Source organism: Pecten maximus, chromosome 2, assembly GCF_902652985.1.
Source record: "Pecten maximus chromosome 2, xPecMax1.1, whole genome shotgun sequence".
NCBI lineage: Eukaryota > Metazoa > Mollusca > Bivalvia > Pectinida > Pectinidae > Pecten > Pecten maximus.
The window spans coordinates 28,164,028-28,189,438 of record NC_047016.1 but is presented as its reverse complement, the minus strand read 5'-3'; the positions used below and the strand labels follow the sequence as shown (position 1 = coordinate 28,189,438).

The 25,411-nt window shown below is 33.1% G+C and overlaps 1 protein-coding gene across 3 annotated transcripts; it reads left to right on the top strand.

Annotated features, from left to right (window-relative positions):
• Nucleotides 1–1,854: 1,854 nt before the first annotated feature.
• Nucleotides 1,855–24,754, top strand: LOC117321714 (metal-response element-binding transcription factor 2-like). 3 transcript variants are annotated; one of them, XM_033876224.1, is made up of 17 exons: nt 1,855–1,989; nt 2,531–2,998; nt 3,249–3,405; nt 4,155–4,236; nt 5,310–5,402; nt 5,765–5,868; nt 6,700–6,730; nt 7,179–7,219; nt 7,858–7,934; nt 8,735–8,787; nt 9,516–9,627; nt 9,861–9,984; nt 10,859–10,926; nt 11,745–11,918; nt 12,832–12,867; nt 16,561–16,666; nt 19,954–24,754. In XM_033876224.1, the coding sequence occupies exons 2-17, from the start codon at nt 2,538–2,540 to the stop codon at nt 20,674–20,676; spliced, it is 2,442 nt and encodes an 813-aa protein (XP_033732115.1). In that variant the 5' UTR covers nt 1,855–1,989; nt 2,531–2,537; the 3' UTR covers nt 20,677–24,754. The 3 variants fall into 3 exon arrangements, with proteins under 3 accessions (XP_033732115.1, XP_033732114.1, XP_033732116.1); XM_033876223.1 differs by having other exon boundaries at nt 3,237–3,405; XM_033876225.1 differs by lacking the exon at nt 12,832–12,867 and having other exon boundaries at nt 3,237–3,405.
• Nucleotides 24,755–25,411: the final 657 nt, after the last annotated feature.

Sequence of the window (25,411 nt, the reverse complement as noted above, 5' to 3'; positions counted from 1 at the left end):
TTTTTTATTATGAATATGAATTGAGTCTCCCAACTAAGGTAAACGCGCGGAAAGCCTAAAACGAGAAATCGTGGTAATACACGGCCCATAATCAATGGGTTTTTTTACGGTTAAATTGCGGATATTCTCGGATGAATCAGCACTTTTCTTGTTAAATAATTGCCTGGACAATTTCTCGCTTGTTGCTCAAAAAGCGCTGTTTAAAGGGACATAACTCATAGCATTCAGCCGAAGTCGTCCATTTAAAGAATGAATAAGAAGCCATTTTCGTTAGCTAATTAATCGGGCATGTAACCAAATACAGGTATGTTTCCCCTGTGTTTGTCCAATATGCTCTAATGATTTGTTCAAAGAGCTATTCCACAAGCCAAATCTGATACAATCTACTGTAAACACTAGAATACTTCCACGTGTCAGCTTCTCCATCATACCAGGTGTTATTCTGGTACTATATATAGAGTCTATTATTTACAATGAACGAATGATGTATAGTCTCTATCAAATACATGTAAAGGAATAAAATTGACGTTTGTTTTGCTTTTTTTTTTACCTAAAACTTTACCTTACTATTGCCGATGTGTGTTTAAATCTGCGGCTCTATATATTGAATGTTTAACTGTTGTGAAGTTTTGGGTTTTATCGATGCTGACATTAAATAAATAAATGAATGAATAAATAAATTGTAAAAAAAAAACCTCATTGACTCCGATTTCTCCGAGCTAGGTTGTTTACCTTTGCATATTATCTGGAAGTATCGGATGATTATAAATACTGGTTAAATCAATTCCGTTTGAAAAGTGCATACTTACAGTCAGTGTAGGAAGATATATGATTGAATATGGCCATAGCGTTGAAAACGAAAAAGTATTTTTTTAAACATTTTAAGCCACTCTAAATGGATAACTTTATCCAAACCTGTAATAGACTATGTTTCTTGAAATTTCATCAAAATTCTATATATAAATTCTTGATTTGACAAAATCTATTCCAGAATTTACGACAGAGACTTGTATATCAGGTATAGCTATATGAATACGTCTCTAGTTACGTAGAGAAGAAGAAATCGTTATATATTTCAAGAGAGCATAGATAATTCACTGTAGCCAGAATTTAGTAGAAAATATATGCATAATATTCATATATAGGTAGTAAAACTTTTATGTAAAAAAAATATCGAATTCTTGATATCAGAGATTAGATATATTTCTATATATATATGTCTCTGTTGATATGAAGGCGACGTTTTACAATATAAATATTTATTCATTTTTTGTTTATAATGTGTCAAGAATTATTATTGATATAAAAAAATCACAAGCACCTTTTGATATGAAAAAGACAACAATTAAAGTTGCACTGAACACTAGGCAGTAAAAAGGCGTCGTTTTACAACTTATTCATTATTTATTTATCTTGATATCGAATTCTTGTAGATCTATATCAAAAAATAATTTCTTCATTATTCTATATCAATAAAGAAAATTAATTCATGATATAAAAATAAGTCTTCATATAAAATAGCGACACCTTCATCATCATTATTAATAAGTGTCCGTCCGCTTAATGCGGTTTTTCGGCTTTTCAGCGAGCGAGAACAGCTCCTTATAATCCTAGATCAAAAGGGGCGGGACACAGGCAAATAGAGCCGGTTCACTGAAATAAGTACGCTGGACTATATTGTTAAGAAGTCCATTGATATGTTTTATCGAATGCCACATAAAATTTCTTTTATATGACTTAATCAGTATTTCAAACGTATTATATGTTAAGGCTTTTGAAAGTATTATAACGTATATAAAGATATAATTCTTTATACCGGAAGTGCATATATTACTACGTCCCTATATGCAAGATGGCGGGAGAAATGCACGTTTGATTACAAGCAAAATCAGAAGTTGCTGAAACAACAGATGCTACCTATATAATCCTAATCCGAGTATATCTTTTATAAGATTTAAAGTTCAGAAACGTTGGCAGGTCATTTTTCAGGTATAGAATTTTCAATGCTAAAGAAATTAAGTAATTTTACTGCATTGTTTTCTTTCGTACACACTGGGAAAATGAGGGAAAACTATTTTCGGTTTGTAATAATACTGCAGCGACCTGTTGCCTAATATTTGACAAACAAATGTGCAGGTCACTAATTTCTTCTGTAAACAGTGCCTAAACGACTGAATATGGTTATTATTTTTGCTATCGTTGTCATTCGGAAATATAACGAGGCCGAGGAACCCCCTATTGTACCAAACCGAAAATCGCAAATATTGCAATGTGGTATTGTGGTTGAAAGACTTCATTAATACCCCATCCAAACGTTTTTGTAGTTCACAAAACGTAAAATATGTTACGGAATTAAATGGTTTAAGACGTTTGTTTAAAAAAAAACTATATGGGGTACAATTTTAGAATTTTGGGGCATAATTTTAAACTTTATGCTGACAGGTTATTCAATTGATGTCTGGATTGTCTGTTTCTATTTTTCTATTGCTCTTTATATAATATTACATAAGTGATTGAACATATTTTACAGGTCTGTCATGATGAACAAGTCATCAGCTCGATGCGACTTGCTGCTTGGCACAAATAAATCTTCACCACGAAGAGAACATCTTTCGGCGGTGAAGAAAAATTCTCCTCGACGAGATGTCACACCTCCCATCAGATCCTCTCCTAGGAGGGAACCATTATCCAACACCAGAAGAATGTCCCCCAAAAAAGACCAAATGATCACCTCATACAGGTACTCAGCAAGAGCAGAGTCCAAAGTCCCTAAGACAATGACATCAGATGAAAAACTATCGAGGTATATTTATAATGATGCCCAGGCATCACCAAAGTTTGAGAGAAAAACATCACCGGTATCATTTCGGTCATCTCCATTGAGTTCAGCAAAGTCCTTGTTACCAAGTACACCCAAGTCGGTGACACCTTCCCCATGTAGTTCCACCTGTAGCTCGCCCGAGAGGTCCAGTCCAAAGAGTCCTAAGCCCATATCCAGGTTGGTTTTCAGAACAATTCTAACAAGTTCTTGTTGGACATGATGTAATTACCATGATTGTTTTATATGCAGTTCAATTAGTACTGTTTAAATTCTTGTTATTCAATGCCAGAGTTAATTATTACTAAGTATACTGTTTAGTTTCTTGAAATCGTTGAATCATGAATTGAGTTTTTTTTTTTTTTTTACTTAAATGGATCATTTAAATGTATAGATATTGTATTGTAATATATATTAGTTTTGGTACTAGGACGGCATTGGCTCTTACCGTGATGGAGAAAACAAAGAAATCCTCATCCACTAACAAAGCAGCTAACAAAGTTGCAAAGCGTGGAAAATTCAACATTGGAGCAGAAGTCCTAGCTAGGTGGAGTGATGGTCTTTTCTATCTAGGAAATGTACTGAAAGTGAGTGTATGCTGTAACAAGTGCTTCGATATATCTTGCATGCACAATGCAATCCCAGAACAAAAAATAAAATCTAGACACAGAGAACTCTGAAGTACTTTTTAAGCAATATAAGTTGTTAGTAGATTATCTTAAATACATATTGAACTAGTTTTTTTACATACTTTCAAAGATTGACTGTCAAGGAATTTCACTTCTGCCCATGATATCCAATACCTTGCAAATAACAATTGAACACATCTAAAAAAAAACACCCTTCTTCATGGTTCATAATTGAAAATCGGTCCCTGAATACTCAAATAAATACCTGAGGCATTGGATGTGTGCAAAAGACAATCTTGCTGAAGCCCAACCTTAAAACAAATAACATTTTCAGTTGAATTTTGTGTCAAAAAATTGTTGCTGTCCTGCAATAAGCCCTTTTTGTTTGTCAAAGTCTATGTGTTTTTACAGGATGATAGGTTCATGCTATAGTTCTAACTTCCAAGTGCAAATATAGCAATTCAGCATATATCATGTTGAGTTCTTTCACCTATCAAATATACATGTACATAAACATATGTGTTACCTGGCTTGAAAAGGGGATATGGGGATGGGGTAAAAATTGAAACCGTAAATACAGGAACACTTAGTTTGAGGAATATAGTGGTTATCAGCTCCTAGGAATATGATTAATTAACAGCTAGTTTTATAGACACAGTTCATTTCTGATTTTGTATATATATACTTCCATGTATTTGTTTTGACAGGTTGAAGATAAGGAAGGCAAGTGTTTTGTGCAATTCGAGGACAACTCTGAATACTGGGTATTATATAAAGATCTTCAAAAAGGCAAGCATTTTCTTATCTACAGATACATTTAGATACTAATAGGCTATTATAGCCATAGAAGGATTATACCTTGCTGAATTCTTTGTGGTATAACAAAAGTTACTTTTGATTGAAAATGTCATCAGTTGAATATTAAAGCCTATATAAGCCCCTCATTCCCAGCCATCAAGTGGAAATGGGGTATGAATTGTCCCTGTATCATAACCTGAAGTGCTAGTTCGATTGTGTCAACTACAGTGGAACTTCTCTAAACCAATCTGCTATTAGCTTCCTATCGCATGCAGATTTTTCCTCTGCAAAAATTTCCTGTTTGGGGCTTCATGCAAATGTGAAACTCAGGCTTCTGCTTGCTTACCATTATGGTGATTCATGGTTTCATCTTGACTGCTTTGATTAGTATACAATTAAATCAAAATGCTCCTCTAGTCATAGATGTTATGTACCAATTTACCTACTACATGCCTATGGCCCAAGACAAAACTTACAACAACAATCACCACAGGTGTTGATTTCACTGTAGGTTAGGCAGCCACACACAAGTACTTCTGGGTATATTTTTACCATTTTGAGTGCAAAATCGTTTCGGAATTCAGAGGAATTGGTATTGGAAATTTTTTTATTACTTCAAAGATAAAGAAGAATCGGTTCCCTACATCGCCATTTCGATTAGTAACAATAGGTGATCTGTTTTGGGAATATACAAAATTGTTTATGTAAATTCCTCTTGAGAGAGCAGAGTGAGCTGAATCATGAGAATTAGATATCATTCTCTTCAAAGTAACATTTATACAGCAAAAAGTCAATATCGAATACTTGATTTTTGCAACCTGACCTGTACCAAGATTATTACAAATTAACATCCAGAATCCAAAATGTTTTAGCAATAACCATGGATTTGTCAAAGGTTGATGAGCAAATTAGTCTTTCAAAGATTAACTGTCAAAACTATGTAAGTATGATGTAATTTTCAGTCTGTTGTTACTTTTCAAAGTGCCATGCATTACATTGTTTGATCTTGGATGCCGTTTCGTTTGAAATTTTACTGTAAACTTATGAATTTGATCTGTTGACAGGAGCCAAGGAAGGGGAGATAAACTGTTGTGTTTGTCAAAGTGATGTGTCCGAGGCCCCCAATGAAATTGTTCTTTGTGACAATTGTGGTATTGGTAAGTTATATTATTGTAAACCATACCCTTGGGTAGTTAGACATCGGAAAGCACTAAACAAATGAATGAAGCAACGAAACAAGATTAACTATCTAATGAAAATTAATATTCTCTTTTTGGAAACAGACTTAAAACAGTAGGGGATGCTTTATCGGAAATACTAATGGATCAAAATCAAACCTCAATCAGAAATTTTGGAATAATTAATATTCATTGTGAAATGGAAATGGTAATTGTAGAAAGTTATCGGAATTTTTAACGAAAACAGTCTAGAGAATGTTACACTGATTTATATTACCATGGTAATACTGATAGCTATCGGTGAAGAATATTTAGTGTCTAATTATTACATTGTCTGACAGGGTTCCATCAGGAATGCCATAACCCTACCATAGATGATGAGTATGTGCTTGAGGAGGAGGTAGAATGGTGCTGCCGACTCTGTATCTTTGCTGCTGCAGTTAAGGTATTGCCTACCTTTATATGTATAAGAGGTCTAAGTCTGCCTGATTACATTGGCAGATCTGCAACCTCTTATTTCCACAGCCATGTTTCTCTGTAGCAGGTGGAACTCAAAATGTGCCAGAAAACATCAAAAACCACAAAGGGTGTTAATAATTACTATTAAACTTCCTTGTTAATGATGCATTTATGCACAAAGTATTGTGTGACATACTTTAAATAATATTGAAATCCTTGAAAAATCACTTGTTACAGTTGTATACTCATCGATCAACTCTAGATCATTGGAACAGAATGGCAGCTCCTGTTAGTACAAACAAATATATATATTGAAATGGAAATTATAATATTTCACACTAGACATAGCTTTCTGCTTGTTTTGTGTAGTAAATCCAGATTTCCGATAAACCTGTGCAAGAACAAGTATGGCATAATTTAACAGTGAAACTGGGTTGAATCTTTGGATATATAAGTTGTGAAAATGTGCATATTCATCACATCAAGATAGAATAAGCGTGTGTGAGTGTTGATGTGCTGTGTTCTCAGCAATGACATTGATCAGTATTGGTTAAACAATGTCTGTCAAAACTTTCTTGTCATGTTTAATCTCTTAACATTGTTAGCATTACCCTTTTAGGGAAAAGTTTGTATTTTAATCTTTCATATAAGTACATATGTTATATTAATATGTGAATTGTTTACTTTGAGGTGTAATTCTTTCCTACATGTATGCAAACTTCCCTGAACATCAAGTATTGAATTTAATCATCTGAATAGATTTCCATGTGACATTGAAATTTTGAGTATGTTATGAAAGTTTACATTTAAATTTCAGAAAGGAGGTGCCTTAAAGATTGGAGCTGATGGTAAGTGCCCATTTAGCTTTTATCAGAGGTGATGATAAAGTTTCATTAAGGATTTACTAAGAAGACTATCAACTGTTAGAAATAACTACAATCTTTCATATGAAATATTTTAAACACTAACTTGGTGTTGTGTGTGAAATTAATCTGGAGTGGATAGGTATAGCTAGTTTCTAGTCCCCTACGGTAAAATCTGAAGGGCTATAGGTTTCCTTGCTATCCATCTTGTATATGTAACACCAAAGTTTATCAGCACTCTGGCTTCATTCCGTGAGGGATGGTGATCAAACTTCAAACAATGAGGAAGGACCATGATATCTCGGACTAGTCGAGTTTAAGGTTTTTGCTTCAAGGTTGCTGTTACTATTTCTTGAGGGGGCCTGTAAGGGACATGTATGTATGCTTCTTCGGGGCTAATTTGTCATGTGTTGCATACTTTTTAATTTCCCAGCAACTGCTCTGCAGAAGATGAAACAGACTTTTCCTTATGATGTAAGTATGGATAAGGTCTTTACTTTCTATGTTCATTTTAAAATGTAGATAATCTACATATGTATAAACATTATAGATTTGTCAGTGTTATCTACTTTAAGATTAACTGAGCACATTAAAAACTTTTTATGTCAATACTTCATCTACTAACAATATTAATGTAATTACTGTTGTTGTATGGGGCAGCGGTGGCCGAGTGGTTAAGGTGTCCCGACACTTTATCACTAGCCCTCCACCTCTGGGTTGCGAGTTCGAAACCTACGTTGGGGGCAGTTGCCAGGTACTGACTGTAGGTCGGTGGTTTTTCTCCGGGTACTCCTGCTTTCCTCCACCTCCAAAACCTGGCACGTCCTTAAATGACCCTGGGTGTTAACAGGACGCTAAACAAAAACAAACCAACCTGTTGTTGGATACTGTTGTGCTCTATCATTAAATTGCTTTGATATGAATCTATGATACAATTGATGTTAAAACAATGTTTTTTCTAATAAAACAATTGATTTTAAAGGAATTATATTTTTTTTCGATAAAACAATAGCATAGCTTATATGATGAGAGAAGGGGGTTTAATGTATTAGAATGCAATTTCATTTCAACATTGTATTCATCACATGGAAATGTTCCTTCTTTAATTACAGCTAAACAAATTGACATGGGATGCCCAGAGGAAAACCAATGTGGAGCAATGTTACTGTTACTGTGGTGGTCCAGGAGAGTGAGTACAGTCTCCTCCAGTTACCCAGTTCCAAGTCTGTAGTATTTTGTGAAATTATTGATGGAATATGCATTTATTTATTTATTTTTTTTTTTTTATGTGCCACTTCCAAGTGTTTTTCTTGTCTTTTCATATGGGTCTGAATTTATGCCCTATTTTGCCTTAGATGAAATCATCAAGATTTCCTGTCACTAGAACTTGTATTTGTATGTGAATTCTGCCATGAGGCAATTCCCAAAATGATCAGGAATAAAAACTTTATTGTAATTTGGTGCCAACTCACAGAGGTCGAAATTAACTTTTTTCATCACTAGTAATTCATAACGAGTTCCTAAAATTTTCACTAGCAAAATGTAATTTTGAACTAATAAACTTTATAGCAGTGTTTTCATTAATTTACTACAAAGTAGAGAAAATACAGGAATCATGACACTTATTGGAAGGATTTCATTCATCATAAATCATAATTTCTGCTGCTGGTATCTTTTTTCCACTCATATTTTCACTATTTATGATCATGTATCATGTATATGAACAGATAGACTGGGAAAACATACTAAAAAAAATTGCAAGTAGACAAAATTTTATCTAGCATTTCCTGCATTTTGCTAGTCATAAAGAGTTAATTTCCAATCATGGCTCTTCTACTTGTTATGAATACTGTATGTTTCTACTCACATTATTTTAACTAGTATCTTAGATAAAATTAATGTAAATTTTTTAACACATTTCTACGCTTTATTTCCTGCCTGTTTGATAATTGTACATAATATTCATATACAAAATTTGTCTAAATTCAGCTGGTACTTAAAGATGTTACAGTGCTGTAGATGTAAGCAGTGGTTCCATGAAGGTGAGTGTGATAACAAATTCAGTTTTAATCATCTAGTTATTGTGATTCCTGGTGAAATTGAAATTTTTCAGACATTAAAAGGACCAGGATCTACAGCGTATCTAAAGCTATTGTCAATTTCCAAATACAAAATAAACAAAATCATTGACATATACACCAGAATGACTGGATTATTGGATGATCTTTAGCTGTCTGTAGAAATATGTTCTTACAAAAACAGAGCAATGATGAATACTTGAAGTTGTATGAATATTGAGCAAATACAGTTTGGTGGGGTAATGAATACAATGGTACTTTTAATACATTTATTGCATGGTATTAAATTGTAAACAAAGTATTAAAAGGTTAAAAAGGACCAAAAAATAATACTGAAGTGAAGACAACACCAGGTTGGAATACATGTATTTATTTTTTGCTCTCCTATGACACAGATAGACTCTGAACTCCAAATCAAAAAGAAATTTCTATTTCAAAGTTGCTTAATAGTGAATACTGGATTGAACATGTGTGTTTGTTATTGAAAGTAAATGGAATTTGTATGCATACAAAATTCCAAAATGAAATCCAACAAAGATTAATACACCCAAACAAATGATCAGATTTCTGCTTTCATCACAAATACTGAAATTAATGATAAATCATGTAAAAGACAAATCATCAGAATATTGATATGATGGTAATCTTTTTAAAAAAAAAAGATTATTACTTGTATTACCTATATGTTCCAGCCTGTATCCAGTGTTTAGAACATCCATTACTGAATGGAGACCGGTTTTACCTGTTTGTCTGTTCACACTGTAACTCTGGACCAGAGTATATAAAACGTCTTGATCTGAAATGGTGAGTCCTATTAAAGGTTCTGAATTTCATGACACTTTAAGCCAAGTTTATGGATGTTCTGTATATCCTGTAAGGCCCAAAGAGAGGTTTTCCGTGAAATTGCAGTGAAAGAAATTAACAAATACAATCATATACCCCAATATTGTCTACATATTATAGAAACTCAACTAAATTTCAGTCCATTGTTTCAGTTTATAGATTTCATTTTGATAATTGTAAATTTGTGGATTTAGGGTTGATGTAGCTCATCTGGTCCTGTTCAACCTCACCCTGAGTGGCATAAAAAAATCCTATGACTTTGAAGTGATCATGGCCTATGTTGATGCCAACTGGAACAAACTTCAACTCAGCAGCCCGGTAGGTGTTTTTCATGTTTTTCAATAAAAAACCCTTACAAAGCAAGCATGTATCTGGTTAAGTTGTCACGTTCATAAAGACTATTTCATGTAGGCTATAAAGAATTAATTTCCTTAATTCTCAGATCTGAAAGCTAGCATCTATTAAAATCTAGCACACTACTAGTTTTGTTTTCTTTTTGTTGTTTTTTCAAATCTAGAAAAAAAGGTTTCATTATGGCTCAACAGTTATAATTTTCTTTAAAAAAAAAACATACAAAATTTCAATATATTTGTTTGAGTTTGTACTTACACCAGAATATAAATTGATACTGAGAATATTTTAGACATGAATCTTAAGTCAGAATGGGGCATGTGGTAATTATTTAAGAAAATGAACATACAAATTGTCTTGTGTATGTTAAATGGCTTAAAATACGAGAGATCAGGGGGTTGTTGGTGAGTACACTCATCAATTTGGGATAATATATATCCCAATCAAAAAGATAATTTGAGAACGTGATTGCAAAGAAATTGATTTTTAATGGTCTTATCTCAGAACGAGGAAAATTTGGAAAGTTGTAGGATTAAGGATTGACAGATTTTGTATTTTAGTAGTTGACAAATATTAAACACAGACTAGAGGTAGTAAGTTTATTTCGAGTCTATGGAAAGGAAAATGTTAGATTTTATATAATTGCATGAATAGCTAACCTAGCATAGGTATTATAGAAATAAATTGAATATCTGTATTTTGATAGATGTATTATGCTGTAGATATTTTTCAAAATTGTCCAGCGTACATGGACAAAGGTGAAAATATTCCAATACAATTTGATAATTGCAGTATTGAAACAATGCATCACAATGATTTAGATTGTGTCCTATTGCTACAGATGGCTGAAACACCTGAAGAAGAGAGACCGAAGAAATTTAATGATGTTTTGAAGGGTCATAAAACAAGGTTGGTAAGAGACAAAAGTACAAGAAATAGTATCAGTGGATTTTCTTTATAGCAAATTTGTGTGTGTGTGATTGGTAGTCAAAGTACATGTTTCTGCGTACAGATTTTCCTCGCATGTAAAATTGACTACTCACATCAGTCTCGGAAAAACCTCTGAAAAAATTATTCACCCAATTTTAAACAAGAAATAAGGAATTCTCTAGGCTTGGAAATATCTATTTGTCTTGCACAACATTCACACAGAAAAGATAATTAAGATATTTCTGGATAGCCAAAAATACTATTTTCCATATTCAAGCTAAAGCATTTATGCAAAAATATAATTTATCATTACACTTTAAAATCATCTATGAAATCTTTAATGATAAAAATAACCTGTGTCCAAATTGTAGAGTAGCAGAAAATATTAAAATCTCAAAAAGTCTATAAAAAACTGATCAACCACTTCATTTAATGTGACGGCTGTCTGATAATACTAGAAACAGGTAGTTGTTGTTATCATGTTATATGCTTAAATCTAGAAAATAAAAGTATGTTTTATTTTTATATCTGTGAGGCTGGATCTCCTGTCGCCAATGTCAAATAGCATGCTATCTAGGCAGGGATTCATGTCACACAAGGCAAAGAGCTAATACATTATAAACTTCTATGCAAAAGGTCACACAGATTTGTATCACACCAGGCAAGGAGACAACATTTGATAAACTTCTACATAAAAGGTGTATTTTTTTGTTTTTATTGTTTTGTATTATATTAGATTGATTTAACTTATAAAAATCATGGCAAACTTTTTAATGTTAAATATTTTCAAATTTTAGATTCTCATTTAGCCGTGATGTGAAGAAGAAACACACACACTGGGGCCTGAGAATGAGGGTCCCACCCCCTGGGCCTACCATCATTCTCCCTGTGGAAGGTCAAATCAATGAAGAAGTGATGAACTCTTTGAAGGCTAAAGGTCGCAAAACCAAGTGTTTTGTTCCCATCCAGTGGTTAGTAGCCATGGAAATTTGTTGTGTAACCTGATGCTTACTACTAGAATCATTTTATATAAAAACTAATGGAATTGATGATTTTGCAGAGAATAACTGAACAACTTAATACAATTTCTAACTTCATCCTTTATAGATTGTGGTGTCATTGAAAAAATAATGTTTTATTTTAGATTTTCATGATGATTTTAATATGTCTTGTTTCATATATTTATATTTACATACTAAAGCTATATTATGGTTAGAAACTAAGGTTTTAAGATCATTCAAGGGACATTTGCAAATATTCCTAGCATATATCTCTAGCTCAGTCTAGAAATGTTTCCAGCATAACTTACAGATACAGTGACCATTGATTTACCCTCTATTCCACTGGCCTGCTGTTAACAGATTGGCTCAGTACTAGGTCATGTTGTTACACAGCACTCTCCATTAGAATTTTAATTCTCCCACCTCCCTACCAAACAATGATATTGGAGGATGGGATATATACCCACCTCTCGACAAGGAATTCAAATGTCCAATCTGGAAGAATGTAAAGGTATCTTTTGAACAGATTTAATGAAGTCAAAATTAGTTGAGCCAAATTAAATGTACATTTTAGGTTGTCTCACTTATCCAAAGTTCTGGTCGAAGTAGCTGCTTGTAATATTAAAACTACTCTATGGAACTAATCTTGTAATCCTGATTCAACCAAAATGATGTAAAATTTTGTTCATTTTGTCCTTTAAGTAATCCACGTGACTTTTAGATGCCTTTGTCCCATGTATTTAAGTATTAACCTGAAATGCATCCAATTTTGTTTTTGATTAGCCCTATCATAAACGAAATAGATGTATGTGGCCTGACATTTTAGTAATTAAATACCTCTAGCTTTTTGTAATGTTTGGTTAATTGTGTGGTTTATTTGTAGCTCGCTAAGCCAGAAGACGGCTCTAGTACTACCAAGGTACCAACTGTTTTAACCATGTTAATTGTTAAACTCACAACAGACTCTGTTGGCGCTAGGCTCCAGTTCCCATGAGTTGCTCTGAAAGTCAACAACTAAGTTGCTTTTAGAAAAAATCCTTTTCTTATCTTCATTTTGGTTTAATCATAAAACATAAGCTTGGTTTGAGCCAGCGCAAACATAGTCAGATTTTGGTTTGTTGTTATTAATAATTCCTTACTTTATTTTAATATAAAAACAACAACATCAGAAGTAGCCAGTTTCCTTTACCCCAACACCAGAGGTTTCACGTATGAACAGAGATATCTGGGGCCAGACCACACGACTATATGATAACAGAAATTTCTGATACTGTCTTGTCATAATTTATTCAAAACTGTGCTGTTTGTACAGTCCACCCCTTTCCACAGTTCAACAATTTCCTCCTGAATGTTACCATCTTATAATTATCTGTTTTGCCGTTATTGTGCTGGGATTTTCCTACAATAGAAACAGGGTCAATTAAAAGGACCCATTCCCCTAAAAATTCTTGTGAAGATTCCCAATTAGCCACTGAAAAATTCCCAATTTGAAGTCACTTTTGAATGATTAAGTTAGTTTTATCTACAAAGACCTATACTTTAAAGGTACTTTTGAAAAATAAAAACAGCTATAGATAACAAAATGAAATCAAAAATAACAAAGGCTATTAAAATTCATCAAAGAGAAACTGAAATTTATATGAATTTCATTATTTTTTGTTTTTCCCAATGTCACATTGTGTCTCGTAGAAATTCCCAATTCAATGGACCTTGGACCCAGTTGAAAAAATGTAGGAAAATCCTTGTTGTGCAACAAGTCCGAACAATGAGTTTTTCACATTACGTTTGTGGTAAATATGGTATTGTGAAAGCTGTGGACTGAAGATACCCATCATATTGAAAAAAATCTGATCAATTATTTTTCTGAGCAGAAACTTATTTTTGTATTAAAATTTGATCGGTGGTGCAGTAAATTCCCTATTTTCTAGATTTCCTTATATTGAATATGTTATAATATTTGATGGGTGGTTGCAATTTTGGGTCTCCCACTGATAATATTGGAACAGTCCTTCAGGTCCACACTGCATTCAAGATATTAGCTATCTTGAAAATCTTGTTACAGAAACTAGAATAGATTGTGTGATAGATAAAATACCTTTTATAAGATAATTATGAGACCCTTGTTTATTATATATGTATGCTACCTTACGTTGACAGTAGTACACAACGCTCCAATCTTCAGAGGCTTTTGCAGATAGCTACAAAATGTACCACCAAAAGAGTGTTTTAATTAATTAGTTACTGGTTTACTACCTATATGACTCTTTCTATTCCAGAAGATTGTTTGTCATTCAGGATTACTTCAGCACTACATACCAGTAAAACCTGTGTATGGCATTCAATCTTTACAAAGTTTCTTTGATATATAGATGGAATATGATCTTTACCTCAAAATATGAATATTTTGCATTTGGATTTTTCGTAATGTTAAAATAATAATAATGAAAAAAAATCAGCCTTTCAAATCAAGTTAAAGTTTGATTTATGTCTTTTGGGTGTGTCTCAAATCATTTCAGTTGTCAACGGCCTATAATACAATACAAAAACATCGAAAACAACTCACCAGGCATCTTATACATTAAACCTCATCTGGTGTTGGGGGTCAGAGTAAATTATGGCTAGTTCTGCAGGGGTACATACTTTTTCGCAGTGTTCCTTTTGCAAGTGTTTTTAAAACATACTTGTTCAAAAGTATGACTGTTTCCAAAAATTATAATGGAAACTTTTGCACTTATAATATTAAGGTATTTTAAGGGAAACAGCTATTTTGCCTGTCAATAGCTACCTAATAAGTTACAGAGCTGTATACAATGAAAGTTAATTTGACACTTTTCACAGATGAAATTGATTGGATTTAGACTATAGAATTGTATCATTTTAAGTTCATCTTTTGTTATGGCCTCTCCTGGAGAGCTTCACAATTTCTTTATCGCACTTGTTTTGCTTCAAGGATTGTTTTATGTGCATGGTATAATTTCTTGGGGAATCTTACGATCTGACCATTTCAGATTGATCTTTGATTGATGTTTTATTCAGATCATTACTTTTGTAGAATTGACAATTCAATTTCTGATTTCTTACAGTATTGCCTTTCACTTTGTGAATATATCAATTCCAAATCAGATGTACAGCAATTTTGTAGTTTCATAAAAACTGCTGAAAAATACTAGTATTACTGAAATCACTTGCCCAGAAATAAAATTTTCTAGGACCGGACTTGTAGAAGTGTATGCCCCAGCTCTGTACAGCTTATACTATCACAGGGGACAGCCAGCGCTTCTCAACATACTGATTCTGATAAAGAATTTTCTCTCTGTGCAGCCATTTTTTGACATGCTTAAATAATATCAATAACAGAGATCTATTATTAATATATTTTATCTACAAACAGTTACTGGTAAATATTTCTGCATGATCCTTATTTCACAGGTCATATTTGTAGGTTTGGTTTTAAAAGAGCAAGTATATTTTCACAAATAAACCAGGTCTTTTATAGTGTTGATGTAGTTACCCCTACAGCCATGTCTCAATTGTATAAACATTATTACCTTAACAAACCTAACTATAATTGCCTGTTTACCCCCTCTGAAGGTATTGATTTACCTGGACAGGTGTGTGACAGTCTGTTTACCTGTTGACACCTAACATGTCACAGGTGACAATTGGTGTTAAAACAACTCCTCTTCTAATTAGATGTTGAGTAAGATGTCACTTTTCATCTTGTGAATTTGTCATTAGTTACCCTGAACATCAAATGAGTAAGTTCGATTTACAAGTATAGAAAAATCAAAGCTGATCATGGGTCGTCCCAGGAAGAGACATCGGTAGGCATTTATTTTTTGCTTCTTATGCAATAACACAAAACACATTTAAGATACAAGAACTTTATTTGACATCAAATATGCACAACAGAGTAACAGAAGCTCAAAACATAACTATAGACTCTTTAATTCTTAAACACATGCTTTCTACTGGACAATTTAATGATAATATCAAATAAAAGAGAAATTTTTATACACTTAATTGTGAAATAGAAAGTACAAACTATCATAACTTCATTTCGCAAAGATTTTATTGAACAGTATAATCAGGAAACTACATTTGTATGTAACAAATAATGCATTGGTCTCTGATTGTATATTTTAAACCCCTTTGATGATTATAATGAAATATTTCAGTTTAGATTTTCATTATTAACAAGAGTTATTGATTATTATTACTCTCCAGTTCTCTAATAATTATTCATCAAATATGCTTTGTACATTTTATATTATGTGTTGGTAGTATTAATGGAAATTATGATGAAATAGAAACAAAGTGTCAGATACTTATTTCCCATAAAATTATCCATCTACTTAACAATAATCTCAGCAAGTAATTGATTATCGTTAATTTTGTAAACATACCTTATTATGTGTAAATGTATACATGTTGTACCAGTTCAGGAGAAGACTTATGTAGACACAGTGTTTTGTCTGATCCTTTTGTTAACCAAATAAAATTTGTTGAAACCTAAATAAATTGTATGGAATGCATATCATTAGGTATCGGATAAAACCATGCTTACATCATTGTCATGTGTTCATTGTATAATGTTATTGTTATGTTGTAGTAATTCACCTGTACCTCTGAGATACAAGAAGAACAGTCATGAGATAGATGAGTCAATTGCGTTCAAGTCTGATAAAGCTAGGAAAAAATTACTGAAAGCATTGGAGGTAAGTTTGGATAGTTTATTTTTGAGGTTTCATTTCATATGATTGATTGTGTTCTGCATTTAATATATCCCACTGAAACCTTACCACGCTATACTGTCATAAAAGAATTCATATTTTAAGCAGACTTGTCGTCATTAAATTGCCTTTTGTACGTGGTCCTTTTGTGGCCGCTAGTGCTGAATGGATCTTTCTAAAATTTCATATGTAGGAACCTGGTTGTACATTCTAAATTTTGAAACTGATTGGAAACAAAATGACTATTATGGTCATTTGATCTTGACATCTTAAAATTGTGTTGCCGCTATTTCTCAGAAAGGACTTTGTGGATCTTTCTTAAAATTCTTGGAGGTTCCCCATGGTTCCTAGTTGTGCAAATTTAATTTGTGAGTGATCAGAAACAAATTTTGATAGGTTGAATATTTTAATCAGCATTTCTATTTTAATCAGCATTTCTCAGAAAAAACAGTTATGTAACTATTCCTGTAGAGTGCACACTTTTTTTTCAAAATTTGACAAGTGAAAAAATCCACTGCACTATAGGCAGGTACAAGCCTTTGCCGGTCAAATGCATGGATGTCATGAATGTGATGCGAGATTTGTAATTGTTTCCTCGATGGTAGGATTATGATTTAATACCTTATAAATCCAGAGCTTTGCCAGAAACTTGTTTATTTACGGAAGCTGTAACAGCATGCATGTGCGATTCGGCAAGGATGACACTAATGTCTTAATCTCGTGCCGCACTCACTGACCAACTGGCCCTATAGAATTACGATCTGACTGTTCTAATAAATCGTCTACCCTATAAAATTTATCTGTTGAAAAATGCCTTTAAAAAATAGTTGATATAAAAATAGTGACCAACACAGTGACAGCAAAATTGTTTCCACATACAAAATGGCAGCCAGTGTTACATTATGTAGCCTACCCTACTCAGCTTACCAGTCAATCTTGTTATGATTGGGCCTAATTAGCTTTGTATATATCGTGTACAGATTTCATTTCAACAAATTTTATTGACATTGTATGGTATAAGTCAAAAGGATCGAATAAAAGGCCAAGCCTAGGTGGCAAGTGGATCGTATAAATTTAAACATAAGATATATAAATTTACTATGAAATGAAGAATAACATGAAAATAAACATTTAAGGGAGGTAACTCAAACATAAACATTCACACATCATTCATACATTTTGTATATATATACATGTATACATATATTGTATTTGATCGTGTACAGATACCACAAATGATCATACTGGCCTGCAAATCACAAGGTAATTGAGGGAAGGATTAATTATTTTGTTTGTATAAACAAGAGTAGATGGGACCGCTCCAATTCGTGCACACTATACGCGAATATTTACATATACATGTATACATATATTGTATTTGATCGTGTACAGATACCACAAATGATCATACTGGCCTGCAAATCACAAGGTAATTGAGGGAAGGATTAATTATTTTGTTTGTATAAACAGAGTAGATGGGACCGCTCCAATTAGTGCACACTATACGCGAATATTTACAGTTTGATCTTTTTCAAATTTTGTAACCTTCCGCATCCTGCCTAGTTGTACAAACAAAGTGGCAGACAGAATCATTTTGATTTTTAGAAGCTGAAGTTTGTTATTGCTAGTTCTCAGAAGTTCTTCATGGATCTTTCTCATGATTTCTTCTGTTGGTTTCTCTTGGTCTATAGTTGTGCATGTTTTATTTTGAGAACGATAATATCTGATAACAAGATGGCCAACTGTTTAAGTTTTTAATCACTATTTGCCCATATGTTTTTCATGGATGTTCCTCAAATTTCATGTGTAGGTTCCATTTTAAGGCTGAAAATCAGAAAACAAGATGGCCGGCAGATGACCATTTAAATTTTTGTTAGCTCACCGGTTACGAGTCGCTTGTGGGATCAGTTTTTGGAAAGCTTCTAAGTCTAAAAGTATACACTTCACACCCATTTAATTTGGTTTATACATTCATTAGAGGTCTAGGAGTTATGTTATGGCAAAATCATGAAGACAAAATTTTTGATTTTTTTCGCATTTTACCATTTTGAGAACTTAACTTTTTTAGCACCAAAATCCACTTTAAAGTTTTGGGATCTGTTTTTGGAAAGCTTCTAAGTCCAAAAGTATACACTTCACACCCTTCTAATTTGGTTTATACATTCATTAGAGGTCTAGGAGTGATGTTATGGCAAAATCATGCAGAAAAAATTTGTGATTTTTTTCGCATTTTACCATTTTTTGGAATTTTCTTTTTTTGTACTAGAACTCACTTTAAAGTTTTGGGGGTAAGTCCAAAAGTTTGCTCTCACACCCTTCTAATTTGGTTTATGCATTCATTAGAGGTCCAGGAGTGATGTTATATCAAAATCATACAGAAAAAAATTGTAATTGTTTTGGCATTTTAATTAGTGGACTTGATTTTTTTTGCACAAAAACCCTCTTTAAAGATTAGCACAAAAACCCTCTTTAAAGATTTTTGGGGTATGTTTTGGAAAGCTTGTAAGTCTACACCCTTCTTATTTGGTTTATAAGTCCATTAGAGGTCTAGGAACGATATTATGTAACGTACAATTTCAAAATGACATGCTTATACATACATAAATAATGAATGCATAGTGTAATTGCTGCCGCCGTTGAGCTTTCAAAATCATTGATTGCACTTGTTATAATTGCTTATTGTTAGATAATGTTGTAAAATAAAGTGCTGTGGAGAAATTATATGAAATATTGTATTGATATGTGTATCGATCACAACAGCAGTCGAAGTGGTAACTTTTAGACTTTTATTACTTCGTCAATAATCACGAAGTAATAAAAGTCTAAAAGTTACCACTTCGACTGCTGTTGTCATCGATGCACGTATCATATTTCTCCTATTGCTCGATCGCCCTTCATACCATTGGGTATCCAGCAGAGGAGTGGAGGACCCTCTATCCATCCTATGAAACGCAGTGTTGGCTGTATTACCTGCTTCCAAATATTGTATTGTTTTCGAGATATTTGTGATATCACAGAATGCACACCTGCACGCGAATGTCATTTTTCGTACATAGTGACCTATCAAGCTGTGACATCACAAGCGGTTAAATCCACCATATTGGATATAAACAAATGACACAGACGAAGCATGAGATCAAACATCACCATGTAATATTGTCCAATATCACTGTGTCAAAATATTTTACAAAAACAGATGTTCCAAAAAATAATTGCAGTGTTTGTTGCCATTTATTATTAGGTATTAAACCTTGTTTATATTTATCTCGCAGCATGGTGATGAGAATGCATGCAGCCTCAACCAGAACTATGGTGGATACAATGGATCTCTACCTATCAAAGAGGATCCAAGTCTTGTGGCCAAAACTTCATCTAGGAAAGGTAAATCCAAAAGGAAGCCATCCCATACCTTAGAAAACATTATACCATTGCCATCAGACTTTGAAAGTTTCAATCATCCTTTCAAAACGGAAGTTGAACAGAAGCAGGAGTTTGCGAAACATCAGAGGAAGATGCAGATCATTAACTATCTCTATCAGAGTTACGACAGTGATTCTGCATCCCAGAGCTCTTTGTGTTCAGGACTGTCTGGTGACGACCCCACAAAAGCCATTCCTACACCTCCTCCCTCTGTGACTTCATCTCAGTCAACAGAAACACTCTCCTCCTGCTCTAAAGAACCCTGTCGTAAGAGACGGGGCAAAAAACGCAAGGGCTGCGAAGATGAAGAGGCTGTAGCACCAAGACGCAGCAAACGAAACCGAGTAAGCATATCTGGACGGTACGATGAGATGCAGAATGTGATTGATACTCAAATGATTGAAAGTGTAAAATGTCATGTTGTTAGTATGGCCCGCATCAAATCTAATATCAACAGTTACTTTGGTGCCACTGATCGCCTGAAGAAGGGAGAAAAGTATGATGTGTTGGCAAAACGTGTGAATTCCGATGGAAAAGTACAGTACCTGATTGCATGGGATGGCATCGTTGCATAGACATTAAATATTACTATGTGTGTGTATGAACGTTGTGTTAGATTTCAAGGTTTGTGCTGTTGTGTTAAGTTTATGCTGTTGTAGGTATGACTGTTATCATAATTATAACTAGTTAAAAAACATTTTTGAATTGTGATCCTTTATATATTGAAATTGTCCCCAAGTAGAAAAAATGATTTGTATGACATTAACAATTATAGCGCATCATAAAGAAAAGCATTTGAAAGACTGATACCATCAGTAAAAAACAAGATTAAAGAGTGGTGTGTTGATAAGCAGATCATTACGTGTAACTTAGTTGATGATGATGGATATATTCAAATTTTCAGCATTTTTTTAATAAGAAAGTTTCATATTTAAAACAATTATTTATAGCATTGAGAGTAGTTGGTGACAATTTGATTATGCTCCTGCCACTACAAGGTTTGAGACAAACTTTCGTCGCCCGTCTGATACAGATTTGGTTAAGAATTATTGAAAAGTTTTCCATGCACTCTTGATCAGAAATAATGAAAGGATGCTGATATTTTGCTGTCAAAATGAAAAATTTGATTTAGATTTTGCTTTGTTTTTGACATGTTTTTGAACTTTGCATTTAGCACCATTTATGTCCAAGTGGGATCAAAGGCATACATGTATTAAATATATTCTAGTGTTTTCGAATATATTTCATTGTCTAGAATGTTTACATGCTTATATAATTACATTATTAATGAACGAAGGACAAAATATATAACAGAAACAACTGAACATGAGATGTGCTAGCAAGGTTTACAGCAATGTAAGCTTTGAAAAAAACCCAACTTAAATGTAATTATTTTTGTATTTAATATATTTCTTAATATTTCCAAATGAAAATTGGATACTGTACCTGCTGTGTGTTGATGTTAGAATATAGGATGCTTGATTTGAAATTTGTGTAAATGTGACTAAAATGATTGTCTTTCCAATATGTGTTATTGTACAGATCTTTGGAGGGACCATGTTTTAACACAGATTAACTTTTTTTATGAGTTTTTTTCTTGTTTCCTTTTTCATATTTTTGTATAATTTGTGCCAGTCCAAGGACAATTATTTTTCACACATCAGTCTCGTTCCTAAGTAAGGTAAGGATGATATCTTAGGTTGCTGTATATAAATATTAATACTTATTTTTTATAACTATTTATCAAATGTTTTTTAATTATTTAGGCCAAATGTTAGATAGACTGATTTCTATGTGATTTATTGGTTTAAATTTTATATTTCCATGAATATATGTTAGATTTTATATTGCTATATCGATTGGAATTCAACAACTAGCTACTGTACAAATAAAAAACAATATGAATATTTTATAGATGCCTGGAGTGGTTTATGACAGTGTTGACATAACATTTGGTGCAATAAAGACCGTATAGTATCTATAGCTAGTTGACAGTCTACCTTAGTTTTATGAGGAAATCAATATGGCTGTTATGAGGAACCGTTGGGTGCGAACAAGTGTTGTGATCAACTGTTACATGTACAGTAATAAAGGGATATTCAGCACGAGTTGGGATTGTATATAATATGCTTTTTATAAAAAATAATGCATGTAAACATCACCATTATTATGGAAAGTGTATGCCTCAATTTACCATATCAACAAATGTACAATATTTTCTTTGTAGAAATTAGATTAAGCTGTATTGCAATTGATTTACAAACGTTCCCATGGCCCTGATTGCTTTACAACAGGGTTTGTGTTTTATAAGCTGAAGAGTGGAATATTTGTACATTTTTAAATGCAATAAGAAATATATATGTCTAACGAAGCAATGAAACTGCATTTCCAGCAGATACTATAAGTGAACAGCGTACACACTTTTGCATTGTATAATTACCAAATACTTTCCATAAAATCTATGATCCAGTGACGAATTAGTTCCTGGTGCCACGATGCTCTATATTTAGACAGCTTAAATTTATAATGACCATGACTATAACCAGCAATTTAGCTTGTCTAAACTGACAAGAGAAAAGATATTTTGACTGAATTTTTAAAAGCCACTATATATAAAGAGTTCTTAAAAAGTAACAAAACAGTTTTAAAGAAATTTTCCAACTTGTGCAGAATATTTCTTTGAAGGCATGATATAGACTTGAACAGTAGTGGAACTACCAGCAGTTGTCAAGTAAATGGCCTTTGGTTTATAAACCTGATGATTTCTGGTTAAATACAACAAGAACAAATATATATATGTATGTGTAGAATATCAATTAATGAAGTTAATGATGGGAACCTCATTACTAGAGTAGTTTGGACTACCGGTTTTTCCGATCTTTGATATATGATTATTTTGTGTTAAAGTCAGACTATGTTAAAGTTTTCCATACCAAGCAGTGACCATGTAAGCTGTACATGGTGTATTTCCCATTATGTATACGTAGCATACCACTTGTTTACATCTGCATGCAGAAAAAAGCTGTATGCTATTTTGATTTGATAGTTGTTCTCTTGTGGCCATATATGTTGATTGTTGTATTTGAAAGGTAGATATTTCTTAAATGCCTCAATTTGTCTCACAAACTTAAGGGAACTTATCAGAATTACTTGTATGATTACTTAATATGATTTTAACATCCTTATTGCGATTTTCATGAAAGTTTTTGTTCATACGTCTTCAATAGCCAATGTGCCTGATTACCAATAATATATGTTTTGTGATCATATTTAGTAAATGTTGAAAACTACAGTTTGAGGATCTAATACAGGACTGATGCAATGCTCAGTATGTTTATAATATGAATTGTTGATAAAACAAAAAGTGGATAGCAAAAACATGTTATTTTCACCAGGTACATGTCACACCAGTAATGTTGATATTATTAACCTTTTGAATTGTTACATTAGAGACCCATGGATTTACGAAATACATGTACTCACAATAATTATACCTAATCAGAGATCTGCATCGAGAAATAATGACCTGGCAGGGTAAAAAGCACATGTAGATCATTTAGATCATAATTTTGTGGTAAACGTGTATGGTTCTACATGCGTTATCGTGTGTATGAGAACCTCTATATATTGTACAAAAAAATTGGACCTATTATCATATTTTGTTTCTTGTGATGGGGATGTTTTTACTTAGACAAACCACATGATAAAATGAGTGCTGGTCAAAGGATTGGGAGCACATTTTGTTTTATCTTTGAACTATAATGTATTTTGGACTTGGGACCATGTTTAAAAAATGTGAACTCAAATACTTAATTGTTATATATTGGGACTACCTTATTATATATCACTATGTTAGATTGTTGTGTTAATGTGTGGTTCCACTGATAAGATATGATTGTATGGCCTGTTGACTTTCTATGTTCGATCATGGAGGCAATGAAGTTTGCCCTGTTTACATGTATGGTAGGTTCGAGAATGTTTTGCACTTTATAACATTTGTTCTACTTTGGTTAATCTCAAATAAGTCCCCTCACCTAGAGCCTCTTCTTTGCCAAGACTCTTCTGAAAGCAACATTAAATCACTTGGTGTGTCATCATTTCATACACGAACAACACTGGTCCAGTTGTTTGAACTGCAATAAATGAAAAAGGCTCTAGTGCAAAATTTTACTTATGAAGTTTGGGAAGAGTTCATAGATTAGGAGCACATTTTGGGTTACTGTTTTGAAATTGTTATTGATAAGATTCTGTTACTTTGAGAAAGAGTTTGTTGTGGACAGAGGTTTATTTGTAGGTAAATACAGTGTTTCTACTTGAACGGTTCAGAATGTTTCTATTATTTTCTTGAGGTGAGATAAAATGAATATTTACATGTTGAAAGAGTGTGTGTATACTAGAAATACATTTTGGTATAGCTGTCATCAGTAGTCTGTCTGATAACAGAATGTATGTGAGCTTTAGCTGGCTATTTCTGAGTGATATTTTGAGAATGGTATCGTGAGGTGTATTTTGTTCAATCTGTTTTACATGTTTTGTTGCAATGTCATTTTTTTGAGAGAACATCTTCAGATTTGCCCTTGTAAATATCCCTCATGTAACAAAAAAATAGTCACTATATTTGAAAAAATAAAAATTATATGTTTTTTAATCAAATTTTCTGGTGAGTTTTTCTTGGGTGGCAATATGACATGACAAAGGTCTACAAAATACTGTCCAGTACATATGATTGTGAAGTGTTAGACATTTTTAAGATCAGAGGAAGCAGTCGGGGATGTGTATTGTTTGCAATATTCGGTAATCGATAAGCTATTTCAGAGCTGATTGTCAATGGATGTAAAAATCTAACTTTATTATAATTGAACCCATTAGGTATCAATACATCAAAAATTATGGGAGACTTGATATCTTACAACTTTCCATATTACATTTTAGGTTTATAAACTATTTCTGATTGGACACAATGCTAGGGTACCCCAGTACTCCCAGTATAGGAAGTACATGTGCGCTTTGTGTTCGGACATCCACCAATAAGAGTTACCTTTCCCTACACCACATGGCTGCAACTAAGTTGAGAACCCGAAAAACAGCTAACAAACAATAAGCAGTTATTAGCTCACCTGGACCGAAGGTCCGGTGAGCTTATGTCATGTCATGTCATGGATTTGAACCCAATTTGGTGAGAAACATTCTTGGGGGAAGGGAATCAGATTTTGCATAAATGGTGGACTCTGACCCCCAAGGGGCTGGGCCAAATAGGGGAAATTGAGGCAATTCCTTTAAATCGCTACTAGTCATACAGTTATGAATGGA

Coding starts and splice junctions, on each gene's coding strand:
- LOC117321714 (XM_033876223.1), top strand. CDS start 2,538: ATGATGAACAAGTCATCAGCTCGATGCGACTTGCTGCTTGGCACAAAT. Junction 4,237..5,309: donor ATATAAAGATCTTCAAAAAG/GCAAGCATTTTC, acceptor ATCTGTTGACAG/GAGCCAAGGAAGGGGAGATA. Junction 8,788..9,515: donor TAAGCAGTGGTTCCATGAAG/GTGAGTGTGATA, acceptor TATATGTTCCAG/CCTGTATCCAGTGTTTAGAA.